Source organism: Scyliorhinus torazame, chromosome 1 (genome assembly GCF_047496885.1).
Source record: "Scyliorhinus torazame isolate Kashiwa2021f chromosome 1, sScyTor2.1, whole genome shotgun sequence".
In the NCBI taxonomy this organism is placed as follows: Eukaryota; Metazoa; Chordata; class Chondrichthyes; order Carcharhiniformes; family Scyliorhinidae; genus Scyliorhinus; species Scyliorhinus torazame.
The window spans coordinates 258432408-258455229 of NC_092707.1; the positions used below are offsets into that span (position 1 = coordinate 258432408).

A 22822-nucleotide genomic window follows, 5' to 3' on the forward strand; every position below is an offset into this window, starting at 1 on the left:
TGCCAATCTGGCGAAGCAACGACACAGAATTACAAGCATGCTAGACAGAGCTACCTGACCCCAAAAATAACAGCAGATCAAAGCTCTGCGGTCCTGTCACATCCAGTTTTGAATAATGATGGACAATTTGTTTTTAAACTGGAGGAGGCGATTAGCAGCATTGAACCTTAATTGTTAGTTCACTTTCTCTCTGGCAATGGGTCCTGATGCAGTGAGAAGAGGTACGCCGGTGTTTTCAGGGATGGAGGAGAAATCAGGTCGGTGCTTAGGGTCTGTACTGGAATCCCTGCGGTGGTCCATACCCTGGGTATCAACCCACTTCTACTTTTAGGCCACTGGAGCTTATTCTGTTTCTTCCCCTTTCTTTTCATGCTCCTCATTCCACTTGTTTATCTTCACTTAGCTCCTCTTGCGCTGTCTTGACCTTTCAGTTTTGTCAAATGTCTTTCCCTTTATCTACCATTTAACCAGACATCCCATTCTATCAAAAGCAAAATACTGCAGATGCTGGAAATGCAAAAATAAACAAAATATGCTGGATAAACTCAGCAGGTCTGGCAGTATCTGTGAAAAGAGAAACAGAGTTAATGTTTCGACTCTAAATGATCCTTCGGCAGATCTGAAAGGTTAACTCTGTTTCTGTCTCCGCAGATGCTGGCAGGCCTGCTGAGTTTGTCCAGCATTATCCGTTTTAGCCCATTCTATCTCTTTTCCTGACACCTGTGTTTCCTGGCTTGACTTTAGATTTTTACCATTTTCTTTTTTTTCAACAGTTCCCTCACTGAATTATGGCAAACTGTGGCTTTGGTGGTGCATGAGAAGCAGGAAGATGGGGGTGGGGGAAATCAATTTGTCATACGCCAACACAGGTTGCCAATTTTGTTGCCAGGATTTGAAATTTAGTCGATTTGGTTTCTGCCTGGAATTTGATGTACCAGCTTTTTCTGCATACCCAATGTTAAAAAAAAACAGCCCAAGACGAATTGTTCCGCACTCGTTGACAAACATATTGTAGGCACAAAATAATAGAATATGAATATGGGCATGTTGGCAAGGGGAGCAGTTATTGCCCGCCCCTAATTACCCTGAGAGGGTGGTGGTGGGCTGCCCTCTTAAACCGCCACAGTCCATATGGTAACCGTAAAACTACAAGGAGTAAGGGTTAATATCTCCTTGGAAATGGACGTGTGAAGACGAGGTAGCCCTCTAGAATGTAAATTGGCAGCCATTTAAGACAAAGGGTGGAAATTTCCAGTCCCACCCACTGGTGGAATCTTCTGGTCCCACCTAACTCAATGGACTTTTGGCTGGCTCACCGCCATCGTGGGACCGCAACATTCCGTCCAATCAATTGCAATTTTACTCTGCTCTACAAACCACAGCATGATTGGCCAATTTAGTGCATTTCTGATGCTTATGTCAGGATTCAAAGGGTTAAATGATTTGATTTGTATAAACATCGGCCTTTCCCTGAGTTCAGAAGATTGGACACTGATCTGATCAAGCTCAGTTGGCTGGATGGCTGGTTTGTGATGCAACACGGGTTCAATTCTTGTACCGGCTGAGGTTTTTCATGAAGGCCCTGCCTTCTTAACGTTGCGCCTTGCCTGCAGTGTGGTGACCCTCAGGTTAAATCACTACCAGTCAGCTCTCAAAGGGGAAAGCAGCCTATGGTCATCTGGGAGACATTTACAATTTTATTTATGTGATTTGAGGGCACCACTCCACATCGAGTACGGCTGATGTGGAGTCTTGCCCACTGTTACCACCAGCCATTAACGTGTTGGAAGGATTTGTAGGTTGACACACTCAATCTGTTTTTCCACACCTTCCTTGGCCATCAAGTCCTGGGGTAGGACAAGAGCTTCTTGGCTCAGAGATAGGGACACTACCGTTGCGCCACAAGACCTCCTACTAGATTGTTGTTATGTAAGTGTATCAAAGAATGTGAAGCAAATGTGGGTAAATGGAGTTGAAATGCAAATCAGCAATTGAATAGTGGGAACAAAAGTGGCTGCTCTCTTGTTCATTAAGGTTTTAGCTATTTTGGAGCCTGTTGCTTCCAAATTGTCATGATTTGAAGGAAAGCAGTGGAAGCAATTCTTCTTCTAATGGTATTCGCCTTTGTCTTACTCCTTTAAGTGCTGTGTGTTTATCACTGATATCCAATTCCCTTCTTCACACAGTCTGTTCTTATTTGGGATATGTATAGGTTGTATGTATACATATATATATGTTAACTGCTCTAAACCTCTGAGACCTCAGCTTCAGCTGTGATCCATTCCTTGCACTCAACTTGGATTCTTTATATTATAGTATCCATAGAATTGAATTTGCTTTTAGAAAATAGAGACTAAACAGGACATAGCTAGGCTAGCAAAATGGGCAGGCGTTACAGCTGGAATGTAATACAGAGAAGTGCGAGATGATGTATTTTGGCAGAAGGGATAGGAAGAGGCAATATTAACTAAAGGGCACAGGTTAAATCACTACCAGTCAGCTCTCAAAGGGGAAAGCAGCCTATGGTCATCTGGGTGACATTTACAATGTTATTTACATGATTTAAGGGCACCACTCCACATCGAGTATGGCTGATGAGGAGTCTTGCCCACCTTTACCATCAGCCATTAACGGTGGTAAAGTGTCTATCTACAGGGTACAGAGGTAGCTGGGGGTTCATTCAAATCCTTGAACGTGACAAGAGGAGGCAGTAGACAGTGATATTGTCACTGTGCTAGCAATTCAGAGACCCAGGGTACTGCTTTGGGGACCTGAATTCGAATCTCACCATGGCAGATGGGCGGTACGGTGGCATAGTAGTTAGCACTGCTGCCTCAGAGTGCTAGAGAACCGGGTTCAATTCCAGCCTTGGGTGTCTGTCTGTGTGGAGTTTGTACGTTCTCCCAATGCCTGCGCGGGTTTCCTCCGGGTGCTCCAGTTTCCTCCCACAGTCCAAAGATGTGCAGGTTAGGAGGATTGGCCATGCTAAATTGCCCCTTAAGTGTCCAAAAGGTTAGGTGGGGTATCTGGGTTACGGTGATACGGTGGGGAGATGAGTCTAGATAGGGTGCTCTTTCAGAGGGTCTGTGCAGACTCGATGGGCCAAATAGTGTCCTTCTGCACTGTAGGTCGTACTCATGTGTGCGGAACTTGGCTATAAGTTTCTGCTCGGCGATTCTGCGTTGTCGCACGTTCTGAAGGCCGCCTTGGAGAACGCTTACCCGAAGATCAGAGGTTGAATGCCCTTGACTGTTGGAGTGTTCCCCGGCTGGAAGGGAGCATTCCTGCCTGGCAATTGTCGCACGATGTCCATTCATTCGTTAGCGTTCTGCATGGTCTTGCCAATGTACCATGCTTCGGGACATCCTTTCCTCATACGCTGCACAGAGAGACATTATGAACTTGATGGACCGAGTGGCCTCCTTCTGTGCCGTAATGACCCGGTAATTCTGTAGAGGGTATGACATGGGATTCACTGGGTACTATCATAGATGATCATAGAATTTACAGTGCAGAAGGAGGCCATTCAGCCCATCGAGTCTGCACCGGCTCTTGGAAAGAGCATCCTACCCAAGGTCAACACCTCCACCCTATCCCCATAACCCAGTAACCCCACCCAACACTAAGGGAAATTTTGGACACTAAGGGCAATTTATCATCGCCAATCCACCTAACCTGCACATCTTTGGACTGTGGGAGGAAACCGGAGCACCCGGAGGAAACACACGCACACACGGGGAGGATGTGCAGACTCCGCACAGTGACCCAAGCCGGAATCGAACCTGGGAACCTGGAGCTGTGAAGCAATTGTGCTATCCACAATGCTACCGTGCTGCCCCTCTGATGTGAGGGAGTGACTTGGGGAAAAAAGCATGTCTCTCCTCACTAAAACAACTGAGATTACAGAGCGATGTAACAGACATTTGATAGAGTCAGGCCATTTACAGTAAGCTGATGGGTCAAGTACAAGGGCAAAGATATAAGATTCAATGTTAGAGATTTAGAGAGAGGGGCAGGAGGAATTTCTTCACACACAGTTGGGAGGCAGTGGAGTTAGTGTTTGAAGCAGAAACTTTGTCAACATTTAACATTAGACCTGATATGGAAAGTAAAGGAGATGAAGAGATAGGGAATGGGGACAGGTAAATGGTCCGCTTGCATGGAGGGAAACCGCTGATGTGGACTGATTGAGCTAGATGACCTGTTTCTGATTTGTAACTTAAGAAGTGTTTTGATGCTAGGGCGGTACAGTGGTTAGCACTGCTGCCTCCCGGTGCCGAGGTCCCAGGTTCGATCCCGGCCCTGGGTCACTGTCTATGTGGAGTCTGCACATTCTTCCCGTGTCTGCGTGGGTCTCACCCCAACACCCCAAAAGATGTGCAGAGTAGGTGGATTGGCCACGCTAAATTGCCCCTTAATTGGAAAAAAAAATTGGATACTCTAAATTTATTTTTAAAAAGTGTAGAATGTGAGAATCCATTGCCACTGCAGGATGGGTGGTAATCAGAGCACACAGATTTACAATAATTGGTCAAAGAATCAAGAGCGAGATGTGGACTATTTTCTCCATGTGATGTATTGCTATGATCTGGAATATATTGCATGAAAGGGCGCTGGAACCAGATTCAATAGTAACTTCCAAAAGGGAATTTGACATATGCTTGAACATAAAACATTTGCAGGGCTATAGGTAGAGGGCGGCAACGTGGGAGCAACTGGTTAACTCTTTCAAAGAACCAAAACAGGTGCACAGGGCCAAATGGCCTCCGGTGGTGTTGTGGTAATTGATGACAACTTCATGCATTAGTGTATTAGTTTCTTCAGCTTCTTAGCTTCATGTATTAGTTTTTAATCTTTTCGTTGATTATGGACAGTTTCATTTCACAATGCTTTGTGGCTACAATTCCAATGTTGAACCTGTCCAAAATCAGCCCGAAATTGAAAAGAGGTTTCAAACTCGCCAACTGATGCAATTGGTTTACAGAAAGCGATCGATTCACATTCCTGAAAGTGTGTTGTTCACTAGTTGGGAAATGCATTGCTGAAGCCTTGCTGTATCCCCCCCTCCATAAATGCTGCGTCTCATCCTGTGCCTCTCCTCTGTTGTCATTCACAGAATTAACAGCGACAGTCGACGCCAAAGAGTTAATGATCACCTCTCCAGCACGAGTGAGCAAAGCAGCCCTTCCGCAGGCACGTTAGAATCGAGCAAGGAGACACGGTACTGCGCGGTGTGCAGTGATTACGCCTCAGGCTATCACTATGGAGTCTGGTCGTGCGAAGGCTGCAAAGCCTTTTTCAAGAGAAGCATTCAAGGTAACAGGTTGGGTATAATCTATCGGTACTACTTGGCATGGTAACGGCGGATTGAGCAGCACTCTTAAATGACGGGCAGTTGGTGTAATCTTACCTGTGCGATTTTAGAAGTTTGTTTTGTGCGTGATAAGCCGGGATGTGTTGCATTATTTCCAAATTGCCTTGACGACAGCCATAATCATAGACACTGATCAGCCAGGAGCAACTCTAACTGAGATCATTCCATAGTGTTTTCAGCTAATGTTACAGGATGGCAATAGCGACAACTTAGCCTGGCCTGTCGATGCCCCATGTTTTTTAGTTGGTTACAATTGATGCTAATTAACTAATTACAGGGAGACCTTGGCTTTCTGGCTCGGTTTCAGTACGAGCCTCTCGGAATTCGTCTTTTGAAGAAAAAAAAGATTGGAGGATGATTTCTGAGTTGCTGAATAGCTTTCTTGTTGGAGTGGAGTGTGGGTGGAGTGACTGGGATAGAATAGATGCTGAGTTGTCATTGCAGCAAAATGTTGGGGGAAGTGATTATGGAGAAGGATTTGTCGATGCTCAGATCTAATCAGCAGCCAGCATTTATACTGTGTTAATAATTCTGCTGCTCAGAGTCAAGTCACACTGCATTCACAAAGTGCGGAAATTGTGGTGGAATGTTAGGTCCACTGTAAATCCATGTCCATATATCTTGGGCTCTTGGTCCATTACCCCAGTCCTCACCAAATGATGTTCGGTTCTATACTCTTCCATGGCCTCAGCCATCCCTCCACTCTGTAACCTCCTTCAGCTCTCTGAGATTACTGTGTTTCTCTGACGCCAACCTCAACCTTTAAAAACAGCAATCTTAGTTTGAGAGTGCTGGGAATGTGGTTATTTGTTGCCTATTTCTGGTTCCCTGAAAAGGTGAGCTTTATTCTTGGAAACACTTGCACCCACCTGAAGGGAAAATTGGAATTCTATGGGAGGAATCTTGTGAAAGCAACAGGAGTTTCAATCTCCAGATGGCAATCTGGCATGTACCCCATGCCATTGCTTTCTGGGGAGGATGGCTGCATCTTGCTCCACTCGGGCACTTGACAGGCCACCAGCAGTATGGGCAACATGGTAACACAGTGGTTGGCACTGTTGCTTCACAGCGCCAGGGACCCGGGTTTAATTCCCGGCTTGGGTCACTGTCTGTGCGGAGTCTGGAGGTTCTCCCTGTGTCTGCGTGGGTTTCCTCCGGGTGCTCCGGTTTTCTCTCACAGTCCAAAGATGTGCAGGTTAGGTGGATTGGCCATGTTAAATTGCCTTTAGTGTCCAAAAAAAGGGTAAGTGGGGTTACTGGGTTACGGTGGAGGTGTGGGCTTAAGTAGGGTGCTCTTTCCAAGGGCCGGTGCAGACACAATGGGCCGAATGGCCTCCTTCTGCACTGTAAATTCTATGATCTAGGAGGTGTCATACCAGCAGTGTCATCAGTACAACAGCCAGTACAACACCCACCTGAGGTCTTGCACCGTTAAAAAAAATTTTTTTAAGAGTACCCAATTATTTTTTTCCAATTAAGGGGCAATTTAGCATGGCCAATCCACCTGCCCTGCACATCATTGGGTTGTGGGGTGAAACCCACAGACACAGGGAGAATATGCAAACTCCACACGGACAGTGACCCAGGTCCGGGATTCAAACCTGGGTCCTCAGCGCCATAGGCAGCAGTGCTAACCACTGTGCCACCATGCCGCCCAAGAGGTCTTGCATCATTTCTCGATACTAGGCCACAGGTGAGTGATGGCAAGAGGGGCAAGGTGAATGGTGTCGTCAGCAAAGTTGATTCTCAGTAGATCCCCCCTCCTAACGCGACTCCTTCCCAATGCTTGATCCATTGATCAGGCACATAGTGCCATTGAAAGGAGATGCACCATTCCCAGAAATCCCACAAGGAACCTTTCATGGATTTGCTTGTCGTGCTCCCCACATGTTGGGCTCACCTGCCTGCCCCTGATTAGTGCCAATGACGGCAGCATGATGAGGCCCTGAAATGGGCATTGATTTCGCACTTAAGGCCAGAATTAGTGGCGGGGCAGGAAGGCCTGCACGAACCTCCCCACCACAGGCTTAATCAAGGCAGGGGCAGGAAGGTGGCTGACTCCCCCACCTGCCACCCTCCATCCTGATGAAATGCCTCTTGCTCATCAAACTCACCACGGGGGAGACACGGAATTCTGTCTTATATTTCAAAGGCAATCTGATGTATTCACTCTTGAAATGTGTATCAATGAAAACACCAAGATAAAATCATTTTGAGTATTGTAAAAGCTGAACTTCACCTAAAGTAACTCCCAACAAGCACGGGGAGGAGCGCTGTGGCGATGATGTAAAGAAATGGCACAACAGGCTCGACGGGCCGAATGGTCTACTCCTGTTCCGTCGGATTCTTTGGCTCCAGGTATGACCTTGTTTATTACCCCCCTCTAATCCTTCAGGCGAATTTGGTTTCTCTCCTGTCACAGGTCATCGCCTTATTTTCTTTCTGAACTTTCCACACTGAGGGATAAATTAGATCTGGAGGCTGAGTTCCACCGGGCTGGGGAGAATTGGCGCCATTTCTCTGCCGTGTGCTTCCACGATTTGAAAGGACAAAATAATCCTTATTTCGTTCTCATTTCTTACTTCAGTCACTGATTCTTTTCTCAAACGCGGGGAATTATTTGGCAGTTTTATTTTGGATGCAATCATTGATCAAAGCGCTTGATTTGATTTTCATTTTGGACAGCGATAAGGCTTCTTCACTGAATCTCGATGTTTGGGCGACTGTCCAGGAGAAATGAGGGAATGAAAGAATTTGCGTTTATATAGCGTCTTTTATGACCACCTCAAAGGCACCCCCTAAAGCACTTCACACCAAATAAAGAACTTTTCTCAAGTTCCGTCACTGCTATTATTGCGGGAAACACATGAGCTAAATTTCACACAGCAAGATCCCACACACAGCAATGCCCAGGTCACCGTTTTTTAAAAATTGATTTTCTCGTTAGGTCAACGTTGCCCAGGGCACAGGGAGAGCTCCTTTGCTCTTCCTCTAAGAGTGCAATGGGATATTATCTGGGATCCGGGAATTCCAGAGTCCTCCCTGACTGAAGGAAGGGGAGGGTGAAGGAAACACCAGCTGGAGCCAGAGGGGAAGGATAAAAATTGCAATCTGACTTGCTCTGCTTGGATCAGTGCCAAATTCGGGGAATTATTTGGTGTTTGAACAGGTACTGGGGGATCCTGGGGTTTGCAGGTGGCGGTGTTAACCCCATGCAGTTGGGTGCATCTGCATCCCTTGCAAACGCCTCCACCTGTGGAAGTTCCCCCAACGCAATTCCCTGCGATGTTTGCATTCGTTGTACAAATCTCCATGATATGTCCCAATATGCTCTACAATCAGGAAAACTGTTATCCCCTCTTCAACTGTGAAACAAGGCTGTCGGTAGTGACCCAGTGGTACAAAGGGCAGCCGGCGTGTGACATACAAGCCACGCACCCTACTGAAAGAGGTTTGCTGCCTGCTTCAACGTCTCAGCATTAACCGGTGTAACGTTTGTGAGTCGGGCTCAGGACCTGGAGCCCATTGTTCCAGTTGGAATTTGCTTCACGCAACACTGAAGGAGCAACGAGATTAATTTGTTCATGGCAATGAAGTCGCTGTTGTTAGTGGAGATGAGATAGCTTGCCTGACCTTGATGTGGGAGAGAACAGTTTGTGTGCCGGACGAGTTTCTAGCACGGCTGAAGCCAGCAAAAGTGAACCAGAGAGGCACCTTAATGCAAAAAGGAGGCCTCAGAGAGGCTGTTGCTGCGCTACGTATAGTTTGTGCTGATTTATGGTCTTCTTTGCACTGATTCCGATATGCCGCAGTTCAAAATTTGTGTAAAGGTTGCGGCTTTTCTTTGTCGAGAGTGGTTCTGGACCTTTAAAAAATTCCCTTCCAGCACTATATCGCATTCAACCCGCCCCCCCCCCCCCCCTCCACTCATTAGGCTGCATTCATTAGGTTTTACAATGTGTTTACGTCCCGAACTGAATTGAATCTGCAATCATTCGATTTTATCTTTTCAACCCTCCTCCAGGGCCTCACCGTCAATCACCCCCCCCCCCCGACTTTCCCTGTCCCCCAATCCCACTGGCTCTTCAGATCAGAACACTCCCTTCTGATGCCCCCCCCACCCTCACTCTGATCAGCACACTTCCTTCTGATGCCGCCCCCACCCTCACTCTGATCAGCACACTTCCTTCTGATGCCCCCCCCCCCCACCCTCGCTCTGATCAGCACATTTCCTTCGGATGCCCCCCCCCCATCCTCACTCTGATCAGCACACTTCCTTCTGATGCCATCCCCACCCTCACTCTGATCAGCACACTTCCTTCGGATGCCCCCCCCCACCCTCACTCTGATCAGCACACTTCCTTCTGATGCCGCCCCCACCCTCACTCTGATCAGCACACTTCCTTCTGATGGCCCCCCACCCTCACTGATCAACACACTGCCTTCTGATGCCCCCCCCCACCCTCACTCTGATCAGCACACTTCCTTCTGATGCCCCCCCCTCTCTCTGATCAGCACACTTCCTTCTGATGCCCTCCCCACGCACCCTCACTCTGATCAGCACACTTCCTTCTGATGCCACCCCCACCCTCACTCTGATCAGCACACTTCCTTCTGATGGCCCCCCACCCTCACTCTGATCAACACACTTCCTTCTGATGCCCCCCCCACCCTCACTCTGATCAGCACACTTCCTTCTGATGCCCCCCTCTCTCTGATCAGCACACTTCCTTCTGATGCCCCCCCCCACCCACCCTCACTCTGATCAGCACACTTCCTTCTGATGCCCCCCCCCCCCCACCCACCCACCCTCACTCTGATCAGCACATTTCCTTCTGATGCCCCCCCCCACCCACCCTCACTCTGATCAGCACACTTCCTTCTGATGACACCCCCTACCGATTAAGACTGTCCCTTCTGGTGGACCCCTACCCCCACTCTGATCAGAACACTCCATTCTGGTGGCCCCATCTCACTGTCCGCAAGCTTCAAGCGGCCTCAGCCCCCTAAGCTCTGGAAATTCCTCAGTCAACACTTCTCTTCCCCATTCGAAAAATACGTCTCTCAAACTCCGATCTTTCTAACCAGAGTGCCGGTCAGCTCTCGCTTCACCTCATTCTTCAATCCTTTTGTCTTTCTGTTTTTTTTTAAGTGTCTTTCCCATCTTCGGATGCAACTCGCCATTTTCCATTCCAAAAATCTGTCGAATGTGGCACTTTAACGATATTTCGAATGACTTTCAAATAAAACCAAACCTAATGAACGATTTGCTCTGGACTGGCACTGAAGCTTTCTTTTGAAAATAGGCCTCCCGGAATTGATCTTGTGTACTTTAAATTGGAACACCACTAAAATAAGGAAATAAGAATACTAGTCCAAACGGTTTCATTCTTCTCAAACCCCCCCACCACGAACCATCTACACCCCATCCTTAAAGGCAAATTCAAGAGGCAGTTCTCCCCAGTTGAAGCACAGGGCACAGGAAAGGATTCTGAAGAAGAGCTGGCAATTAATACTATCTCGTATCTCCAAATGTTTCATGACTGATAAATAAGTCTCCGCTGTTCCATGGGCAGATAATTAATTTGAACAGAGCGACAACAATAACTTGCAATTATATAGCCCCTCTTAACGCAGTGAGATACTTCTGAATAGTGTTTGGCGACAAAATAAAAACTGACACTGAGCCACATGGGGAGATTTTCAGATAGGTGTTTCGAGGCATTTTGGGGAAGATGGAGAGATTTAGTGAGAGGACTCCAGTGCTAAGGGCCTAGTTGTCTGGAGGCACAGACACTATTTGGATTTGGATTTGTTTATTGTCACGTGTACCGAGGTACAGTGAAAAGTATTTTTCTGTGAGCAGCTCAAACAGATCATTTAGTACATGAAAATAAAATAAAAGGAAATACATAATAGGGCAACACAAGGTACACAATGTAAATACCTAGACACCGGCATCGGGTAAAGCATACAGGAGTCTATTATAATCATGTCAGTCCATAAGAGGATCGTTTAGGAGTCTGGTAACAGCGGGGAAGAAGCTGTTTTTGAATCTGTGGTGTGAAGGAATTGTAGCTGTACAAGAGGCCACAATGAGGGAACCACAGAGTTCCCAGAGGTTTGGAGGGCTGGCGAGGAAGTTACAGAGATATAGTGAGGATTGGACAGAAGAAATTACCTCTCTGCACTGAGAGCCAATGTTCGTCAACAAGCACAGGAATGATGGGTAAACAGGATGGTGCACAAGCTAGAGCTTTGGGTGTAGAGCTCGACAAACAGGTAACGGGATACATTATCAGTTAGTGGTGGAGTTGGCTGAGAGAAGAATGTTGGTCAGAAGAATTCCCCCTGCTTCTTAAATAGTGCCACATAAGTGGGGCTATTTGTTGATTACACAGTGTTCAGCTCCATTCTCAATTTCTCAAGACACTGAAGTAGCTTTCCGTTGCAGCAAGACCTGGACAACATCCAGGCTTGGGCTGATAAGTGGTAAGTAAAATTTGTGGCACACAGGTGCCAGGCAATGCCTGTCTCCAACAAGGGAGAGTCTAATCATTTCCCTTTGACAATCAATAGAATGACCATCATTTGAATCCTCATCAAAAACATACTGGAATCACCAAAATCTCTCAACTAGGCCAGCCACATACATACCTGGTTACAAGAGCAGGTCAAAGGCTGGTAATTGTGTGGAGAGTAACTCACCTCCTGACTCCCTAAAGCCCATCCACCATCTACAAGGCGCAAGTCAGGAGTGAGATGGAATATTCTCCACTTGCCTGGATGGATGCAGCTGCAAAAACACACAAGAAGCTCGACAGCACACAGGATAAAATGATGTTCGTATTGACTGTAGAATGTTCCTAGCTTTTCTCAAAAAGGCTCCCAAAATTGTAACTTGGCAATACACAGTTCAGCGAAAGAACGCTCAGTAGATATCTGTGGATGGAATGTCATCATAAACCAATCTAATTTAGTAATATAAGAAAGGTGCTAGATTGGAAGGTATATGCAATGTCATCCCACATCATCCATCAGCAGTGTGGCATAATGATAATGTCACTGGACTGGTAATTTCGAGGCCCAGGCTAATGCTCTGGGGGTCACAGGGTCGCATCCACAGCAGCTGGTGGAATCTGAATTCAGTTAACAAAATCTGGAATATAAAACTAGTCTCAGGAACAGTAACAAAAAAATCTATCGGCAATTTTAATCAAAAGGTATTTGATTCACTGATGTCCTTTAGGGAAAGAAATCTGCCATCCTTACCTGGTCTGGCCTACATGTGACTCCAGATCCACAACATTGTGATTGATTTTTAACTGCCCTCTGAAAAGGCCAAGCAAGCCACTCAGTTCAAGGGCATTAGAGGTGGGCAACAAATGCTGGCTTAGTCAGCGACGCCCACATGCTATGAAAGAATGAATTAAAAAAATATATTTGTATCTTCGAGAGGCAGAATCATTGACAATATACGACAATACACATTACTGTTCAATTTCCTCTCACAGTCACACTGTTATGCAATTCCAACACCTTTTTTCATGTTGTGTAGAGATTAGGGAGACCTTGTGAATGAAGCCAGGGCGGGGAACACATTTTGCGATCCCACTAATGGAGCCAAGATAGGCAGCGAGTAGTTGGATTAACTGAGCATCTGCTTTTTGATTTCATCGTTGCAGTTTGATCTGTGGACATCATCAAGCAGCTGTTCAAGAGCAGAAGTTCACCATAGCCATGACACAGCAGCTTTACTAAAATAGAAGGCAGTTTGAGAACTAGTAGCACAAGGCCGTTCATTATCCAGTGGTCATGGGCACAATGCCTTGTGTACTCTCTCTATCTCAATAGCAGACTGTATTGGTAACTACCAGAATCAAGGGCAGCTTGTGCTGTTACAAGGGAAACCATCCAAGCTCCATCCATTGACTCTGGTATCTTTAATGCTAACAGACTAATCCTGTGGGCAATCTGTTCCTTTGCAATGGTTGCAAGACTGAGAGGCAGCTGGAGGGCTAACCAAACAGAACAACCTCTTTCTCTTCCCACCTACAAAAACAATATATTTGTGTTTTTGTATCATCTTTCACCATCTCAGAGCATCGTAAAGTGCGAAAGGTGAAGTGATGTCACGATTGCAATCTATCGGCAATTCTCATCAAAAGGCAATTGGTTCACTAATGTCCTTCAGAGAATGAAATCTGCTGTCCTTACCTGGCCTGGCTTACATTGGACTGGATCCGCAGCAATGTGGTTGATTTTTAACTGCTCTCTGAAGTGGCAGTCAATTTGTACAGAGAAAGATCCCCCAAACAGCAATAATGACCAGAAAACCCTGTTCCAGTGAAATTGACCAACAGATAAACATTGACTGAGACACCAATTATAAAACAGTCAACATCTGCTGGAGGAACAATCACAGATAACTGCAAATAATAAACCTGCAAAGTTGTGTTCAGAAAGCTAAAAATATAATTAGGACTTGATTTCTCACTCCTCTGATTGAACAGCCTGTATCACTCTGTAACTTAGAGTTGTGATAGGATACAAATTGCACATTCCTTGTCCTTTATCTATTTCATAGTAAAGAAAGAACAAAGACATTGGCAGATTTCACAGTAATAGCCTTTCAGCCTATAATCAGGTTTCCACGTTCCTCTGTTCTCGTAGAAGTGGCTGCATCAGCAGGCATTCCGTGGTAAGAGTTTAATTGTTGCTCATTTCTCTGATTAAACGTGACAGCTTGAAACTCCGCATCTCCAGGAGCAGATCTCTCGGGAACTCATATCCCCTCTTGTGTTGGCGATTGACAAACCTCAACCAGAGAGTGACCACAGGTTGGACACTTGCACACATGTCACATAGTCAGGAAGTTATTTCCTTGAACTCTTGCTCGTCCTCATTAACTTGATTATATTAACAATAAAACAGCTAATAGCAGTATAATGTGTCCAAGGGAGCACTGATATATAAGTAAAGTCGCCATAGTCCCAGATGACTATTGGCTACTCTCCCCTTTGAGGGGTGAGCTGACTGGTTTTGAGTTAACCTGAGGATCGCCACACGTCAGGTGAGGGGCAAGGTTGACAAGGTGGAGCCTTCATGAATAACCTAGTTATCCTAGTAAGGCTTTGGTTGGTGGAGCTTCGCTTTTGCATCAAACTTAATTTTGCGTAGTTAACATGCGTTATTTGTGCCTTATTGTGGACTCAAGCATCCTTTACACTTTTTAAAGTTCTTCCTGGGATTTCGCCATCCTAACAGGGCCAGTATTTAGTGCCTCACTATAGGTTCCCTTGAAGGCATTAGAGAGGGTGCAGTAAAGATTCACAAGACTTGCCACTTGAGATGTGGACCTTCAGTTGTGTGGATGGATTGGATATGCTGGGGCTGTTCACGAGAAGGGAAGGCTGAGGGGCGATTTGATACACTGTTCAAAATTATTAGGGATCTGGAGGGAGAAACTTTCCCATTGGTGTAAAAACTGAGAACCAGAGGGCAGCGATTTAAGGTGCTTGGCAAAAGAAATAATAGCAACATGAGGAAAATCTTGTTTAACACGAATGATTAGGGTCAGGAATGCACTGCCTGAGAGGGTGGTAGAGGCAGATTTAACCAAGGCCTTCAGAAGGGAGTTTGATAATTATCTGAAAATAAGAAGAGTCGTAGGGTATGCAGGGAAAAAGATTGTTAGTTTTTACATATCTTCACACTCGTTCACCCCTTGGAGAATGGTGTGGAGAGTTGGAATGATATGTAGCCTGAATACCAACCTGTGAACGCCCGTTCCATAGCCATCGAGTTCTTATGTGGGGCTTGGACCGGCCTCTCAGCTCAGAGGCAGGATTGTTACCAGCTGAGTTACTGCAGGGTGGCACGGTGGTTAGCACTGCTGCCTCACAACGCCAGGGACCCAGATTCGATTCTGACCTTGGGTGACTGTGTGGAGTTTGCACGTTCTCCCTGTGTCTGCACGGGTTTCCTCTGGGTGCTCCTTTCTCCTCCCACAGTTCAAAGATGTGCAGGGTAGGTGGATTGGCATGCTTGATTGCCCCTTCGTGTCCAAAGATGTGCAGGTTAGGTGGGGTTGGGGGATGGGCCAGGGGAGTGGGCCTAGGTAGAATGCTCTTTCGGAGGGTCAGTACAGACTCAATGGGCCAAAAGATCTTCTGCACTGCAGGGATTCTATGAGACAAAGTGGGGAAGTGGAACTAGGTGAATCGCTTTTGCAGAGAGCTGATGTGAACACAATGGCACGAATGGCCTTCTTCCGTGCTGTAACAATTCTGTGATTCTCTGGAAAAGCAATGGTGGGTCTTTTTCTTGAACTGCTATAGGCCATGTTTTGGACGTGTTAGGCCACACTGCTGTCCCTGCCATAGTGCACTAATTGTCCTCATTCCCTTTGATCTTCATAGTCAAACAGATCAACTGTCTTCCAGCTCCTCTCTTCTATTATCCAACTGAATGGAATTGTCCTCAATTGGTTCAATTTGAACCTACATAATTGTAACCAAAGAAGCTCTTGCTATGTCTTCCCTTCCCACCCCCATGCCGTTATGTCTGTTGTCTCTCTAGGATCTTGATGCACGATCAATTACCACTAAAGCGAGGTTGTAGTCCAACTGAAGGCTTTAATAAGCCAGATGTTTCCCCCACCAGCTCAGGTACAGAATGAGGGCTGCTGGGGCGGCACGGGCTCTTATACCCCGCCTAGCAGGGCGGAGCTACTATACATCTTAACCAATAGAAAACATATAGTTTCCACCAATGGTGCCCCAGCCTATCAGGTACCGTAATACCTCTACTGCCACATTCACCCGGTGTTAAAAAAGAGTCCGGCGGGGGTGGTGGCCTGATACTACAAATATGGCAACGTGGTAGAATTAGTTATGGAGGTACCGTAATACCTCCGTACAGCGTTTTGTAACTATTTACAATTCTTTTTTTTTGAGTCATAAAATTAATTTTTGATTTTATTTATGAAACACATCACTTTCCTCTGAAATAGTTGTCAATGACATCCTTGGCCTGTGAGTCTTTGCCATAATCCCTGACAACAACACAGCTGCAGCCTACAACCTTGCGAGGTTTTCCTTCTCTGTCTATTTTGCACAGGCCTACCCATTCACCAAGTTTTTTGTTGTCATCAACCTTAATCAGGTTGATCTGATGCTCTGCACAGAGTGCCTCGACCAACTTAACATACTGTGCCTCATCACAATTGCCTGCCAGGACACACAAGTGAGCTTGTCGTTTGTCCAGCACCTTGACAGCTTCCCGGAGACCACAACACAAGCCATTGTGGATGTATGCAGTTTTAAGCCCTTCCTGAAGTGCTGTGTTAACATCCATGATACCGCCTGCAGTTATGCATTCCTCAGCCATTGTGCTGCTTGCTGTGCCGGATCAGGGCGGTTTCCGCGGACCCGAGAAACCGAGCCGCCGACAAGATGGCGGAGAGAGCAACTATTTACAATTCTGATAGCTATTTACAATTGATGATTTAAATTTACAGTTTACAATTTAAAATGAAGCAATCAGTCGATCGGGGGCCCTGGTCATCCTCTGTGATCGTCGAAACTTCAATGGTGACTCCGGTGGAGGCGCGGGCATCTGTGACTCCGGGAGCGTGGCTTTGATCTCCATGGCAGCTTAGGCATGCCTAGACGGTGCTCGTGGGGAAAACGGTTGACCTGGGAAGGGAGCGCCTGCGAGGTGCATCGGTGGGTGGGGGGGCTTAGACGGGGCCGGCGGAAGGACCGATCCTCCTGTAAGGTGCCCTGGTGGAGAGGAGGGTAGGACTGGTGGCTGGGGCGTGCGTGGGGCTCCGGTGGGCGCCAGGTCTCGTAGGGAAACTGTATCTTGTCGGCCGTCGGGGTGCGCCACGTAGGCGTACTGCGGGTTTGCATGGGAAAGATGGACCATCTCGACCAACGGGTCTGACTTGTGTGCCCGCAAGTGTTTTCGGAGCAGGATGGGTCTGGGTGCTGCCAGCCAGGTCGGGAGCGAGGTCCCAGAGGAGGACTTCCTGGGGAAGAACAAGGAGACGTTCGTGAGGTGTTTGGTTGGTGGTGGTAGTGGCCGGATGGAGTGGAGGACTTCCTGCCAGCGGGAGACTGGGAGATTCCTGGACCGTAGGGTCAGTAGGACGGTTTTCCAGACCGTTCCGTTCTCCCTCTCTACCTGTCCGGGGGTTGTAACTAGTCGTCCTGCTCGAGGCGATGCCCTTGCTGAGCAGGAATTAACACAGTTCGTCACTCATAAAGGAGGACCCCCTCTCACTGTGTGTGTAAGCGGGGAACCCGAACAGTGCAAAGATGCTATGGAGGGCCTTGATGATGGTGGTTGCGGTCATGCCGGGGCAGGGGATGGCGAATGGGAACCAGGAGTACTCGTCAATCACGTTCAGGAAGTACATGTTGCGGGTCAGTGGAGGGGAGGGGGCCTTTGAAGCCCACGCTGAGGCGTTCAAAGGGACGGGAAGCCTTTATCAGGTGCGCTTTCTCTGGCCGGTAGAAGTGCGATTTGCACTCCGTGCAGATTTGGCAGTCCCTGGTGGCTGTCCTGACCTCCTCGATGGAGTAGGGCAGGTTGCGGGTCTTGACAAAATGTAAAAAGCGAGTGACCCCCGGGTGGCCGAGGTCCTCGTGGAGGGCTTGGAGGCGGTCCACTTGTGCGGTGGCACATGTGCCGCGGGAGAGGCGTCAGGAGGCTCATTTAGCTTCCCGGGACGATACAAGATCTCGTAGTTGTAGGTGGAGAGTTCGATCCTCCACAGCAGGATCTTGTCGTTTTTTTGTCTTGCCCCGCTGTGCATCATCGAACATGAAGGCAACCGCCCGTTGGTCAGTGAGGAGAGTGAATCTCCTGCCGGCCAGGTAATGCCTCCAATGTCGCACAGCTTCTACTATGGCCTGGGCCTCCTTTTCGACTGAGGAGTGGCGGATTTCGGAAGCATGGAGGGTACGTGAGAAGAAGGCAAAGGGTCTGCCTGCTTGGTTGAGGATTGCCGCCAGAGCTAGGTCAGATGCGTCGCTCTCGACCTGGAAGGGGAGGGACTCGTCGATGGCGTGCATCGTGGCCTTTGCAATGTCTGCTTTGATGCGGCTGAAGGCCTGGCGGGCCTCTATCGACAGGGGGAAAGCTGTGGATTGGATCAGGGGATGGGCCTTGTCCGCATAGTTGGGGACCCACTGGGCGTAGTAACTGAAAAACCCTAGGCAGTGCTTCAGGGCCTTGGAGCAGTGAGGGAGGGGGAACTCCATAAGGGGGCGCAAGCGTTCAGGGTCGGGCCTATAACTCCATTTCGCACTACGTAGCCGAGGATGGCTAGCCGGTCGGTGCTAAACACGCATTTATCGTTATTGTATGTAAGGTTAAGGATTTTTGCAGTCTGGAGGAATTTTCGGAGGTTGGTGTCGTGGCCGTGCTGGTCGTGGCCGCAGATGGTGACATTATCGAGATACGGGAATGTTGCCTGTAAACCGTGCTGGTCAACCATTCGGTCCATCTCACGTTGGAAGACCGAGACCCCGTTGTGACACCGAAGGGAACCCTTAAGAAGTGATAGAGCCGCCCATCTGCCTCGAAGGCAGTGTATTTGTGGTCACTAGTGCGGATGGGGAGCTGGTGGTAGGCGGACTTGAGATCCACCGTGGAGAAGACCTTGTAATGCGCGATCCTGTTTTCCAGGTCGGATATGCGGGGGAGAGGGCACGCGTCCAGCTGCGTAAACCTGTTGATGGTCTGACGGTAGTCGATGACCATCCTATGCTTCTCCCCGGTCTTTACCACCACTACTTGAGCTCTCCAGGGGCTGTTACTGGCTTCAATGACTCCTTCCATCAGTAGCCTTTGGACCTCTGACCTAATAAAGATCCGGTCCTGGGCACTGTACCATCTGCCCCTGGTGGCGACGGGTTTGCAATCCGGGATGAGGTTCGCAAACAGGGAAGGCGGGTCGACCTTAAGGGTCGTGAGGCCGCAGACAGTGAGGGTGGGTATAGGGCCGCCGAATTTGAAGGTTAGACTTTAGAGGTTACACTGGAAGTCCAAACCTAGGAGTGTGGCCGCGCAGAGGTGGGGAAGGGCGTAGAGACGGAAATTTTTGAACTCCCTTCCCTAGACTGTGAGGTTTGCAACACAAAACCCCTTTATCTCCACTGAGTGTGAACCGGAGGCCAGAGAGACTTTTTGATTAACGGGGTGGATGAGGAGAGAACAGCGCCTTACTGTGTCGGGGTGTATGAAGCTCTCCGTGCTCCCAGAGTCGATTAGGCAGGACGTCTCGTGCCCGTTGATAAATACAGTCGTTGTAGCAGTGTGGTGGTATGTATTAGGGGTATTACGGTACCCAGTGATGCCGAGAGGCTATTGGTGGACAGACACTGGGTCCTGATTGGATCTGCCGCCTCCCGTGGGTGTGTTTTCGGCCGTGCCGAGATGCTCTTTAAAGCACGGCAGCCAGTGCTTGAAGATTGCCGCTGAGTTCGCCGCGTGGGGGCTGAGTTGCAGACACTCCAGCTTGATTCGGAGCTCCATCCTTTTTTAAACAAAAAACTAGCTTATTAAATTGATGCACGATCAATGACCACTAAAGCGTGGTTGTAGTCCAACTGAAGACTTTAATAAGCTAGATGTTTACCCCAGCAGCTCAGGTACAGAATGAAGGCTGCTGGGGCGGCATGGGCTCTTATACCCCGCCCAGCAGGGCGGAGCTACCATACATCCTAACCAATAGAAAGCATACAGTTTCCACCAATGGTGCTCCAGCCTATCAGGTACCGTAATACCTCTACTACCTTAATTCCCTCCTCTTCCTCAACCACCTGCTTACCTTCAGTGACGTCATCCATAGCCATGGGGTCAGCCTTTTCATTTAATTTGACAACATCCAGCTCTTTCTCCCCACCACAAACATCAATGTCTCCACTACCCCTTTGCTGTGAGACTGATTTTCCAACGTCTCATCTTAGTTGAGCCACAATTTCCTCCATTTAAAAGTTATGTAGACTGGAAATATGATCAGCACCTCAATATCTGTTCCACAATCAGTCAGGTGTGGGGCAGGGCGAGGGTGAGGGATTGCAGAGAAGGTGTTGGGTCTCCTGCTCCTGGAAAGAATTCAGAAGCAGCCACCTGGGCAGCCGGGTGCAGAGGCAGGCAGTCTGAATGGCCAGCCTCAGTGATGTGGCACTTCAGACAGCATGGTTAAACAAGAAAAACAGCCCTCACTCATCACCCCCAGCCACATGCTCTCCGTGGCTCATCCATGCCAACACATGCCAACTCACAATCTCCATCCCCTCCCCATGGACCTTCATATCTTCCATGCCTTACCTATGCCCCTCTATCAAATCGTCAAGGTTGTTCATGGCAACCTAATGCCAACACATTCCTCCCCAGCCACAACCCTTTGCCTTTAAAAAAAAATAATTTACGGGTTGAAGGCTTCGCTGGTTGGGCCAGCATTTATTGCCCATCCCTAATTGCCCTTGAGAAGTTGGTGGTGAGCTGTGTTTTTAAACTACTGCAGACCCTGAGGTGTAGGTACACCCACAATGCTGTTAGGGAGGGAGTTACAGAATTTTGACCCAGCGACAGTGAAAGAAAAGTGATATATTTCCAAGTCAGGATGGTGAGTGACTTGGAGGGGTACCTCCAGATGGTGGTGTTCTCAGGTATCTGCTTCCCTTTTCGTTCTAGATGGCAGCGGTCGTGGGTTTGGAAGGTGTTGCCTAAAGAGCCTTGGTGAGATTCTGCAGTGCATTTTGTAGATGGTACACATGGCTGCCACTGTTTGGCGGTGATGGAGGGTGTAAATGTTTTTGGAAGGGGGAGCAATCAAGGAAGTTGCTTCGCCATTGATGGTATCAAGCTTCTTGAGTGTTTTTGGAGCTTCACTCATCCAGGCAAGTGGAGAGTATTTCACCGCACTCGGAATTGTGCTTGTAGACGGTGGACACGCTTTGGGGAGTCAGGAGGTGAATTATTTGCCAAGGATTGCTAGCCTCTGACCTGTTCCTGTAGCCACAGCATTTATATGCCACACTTCGGAGCCATTGATGCAGATGGAGTGTATGTTGTGCTACGCTTCTTGAAGTCGATGATCAGTTCCTTGGTCTTTCCGACATTTAGAGAGAGGTTGCTTTCAGTACACCATGCAACCAAGTGATTTACCTCCCTCTTGTAGTCTGATTCGTCGTTGTTTCCGATACGCCCCACCACAGTCGTATCATCCGCAAACTTATAGATTGTGGCCAGTTTTCTCTCCAGCTGCCCAAGCTAGGAGCTGGTTTAGCACAGTGGGCCAAACAGCTGGCTTGTAATGCAGAACAATGCCAGCAGCGCAGGTTCAATTCCAGTATCGGCCTCCCCGAATAGGCGCTGGAATGTGGCGACTAGGGGCTTTTCACAGTAACTTCATTGAAGCCTACTTGTGACAATAAGCGTTTTTTATTATTATTATTATAAGTTCATTTATATTTGAGTCATTCTTAACTTGCAGGTTAAGTCCACAGGATCTGTCAATAAATGCACTGCAACTGTCCATTAACTGCGGTATATCTGACCTCGAAAGAACTTGTACAATAGGCATGTTCATACTCACTGAAGCAGCACAGCAAGGAGTAGGAATAGCTTTGGTCCATTCAATGAAACAACCAAAGAGAGCAAAGAGATGGTTACTTGCCCTTGCAACCATGCCTGTGTAGTGCGTGTGCAATTATTCATAAGGTCCCTTGATGAAGAGGGAGAATTATGATGGACTCGGGGAGACAATGATCAAGTTGGTCCTTTATGTCCTCTTTTCACAGCAGCCACCACCATTGACAGAGTCCGTAAGATCATTATCACTTATAATAAAGAAATCAAATCCACTGCAGCTCTTCTGTAGGGCCCTGGAATAGGTTCATCGATGTAGTATGCATTTATCAATTGTTTGGTTGCCTTCTGTCACCTTGGAGAGTGCAGTTTGGTAAATAATCACTCAAATTAAGTTTTGTTGCATAAAGAGAAATAATAAAGCATGTCTTTGCATCCAGCATTGTAATTTTGCAAATGTGCTCCTCCAACAGCAGTTAACAAGCTCGGCACCATCTAGGAGAAAGCAGCCTGTTGATTGGCTCCCAATCCACCACCTTAAACATTCACACTACCAACACACAGTGGCAGCCCTGTGTACCATCTACCAGATGCATTGCAGGAACTCACAAAAGCTCCTTCAGTAGCTCTTTCCAAACCCACGACCCCTACCACCTAGAAGGACAAGAGCAGCAGACACATGGGGACATGTTATAACCTGCCTACTGACGATTGGCTGGGGACTAATGACTATCCCACAATCCTATGGGAGTATGAACTTCCCCAATGAGGGGGGCGGAGAAACTCCTACTATAAATAAGCTGGCCAGTCCAGGAACCAGGAGGATGGAGAAGGTAGCAA

The 22822-nt window shown here is 47.7% G+C and overlaps 1 protein-coding gene and 1 pseudogene across 1 annotated transcript in view; one reads left to right on the forward strand and one right to left on the reverse strand.

Annotated features, from left to right (window-relative positions):
- esr1 (estrogen receptor 1) overlaps window positions 1-22822 on the forward strand; it is a 465450-nt gene that overhangs the window by 7677 nt on the left and 434951 nt on the right. The window contains exon 3 of the mRNA XM_072505188.1: window positions 5117-5316. Within this exon, the coding sequence (XP_072361289.1) occupies window positions 5117-5316 (200 nt within the window). The remainder of the gene's footprint in view (window positions 1-5116; window positions 5317-22822) is intronic.
- Window positions 16336-16838, reverse strand: LOC140420977 (small ribosomal subunit protein eS12 pseudogene; annotated as a pseudogene).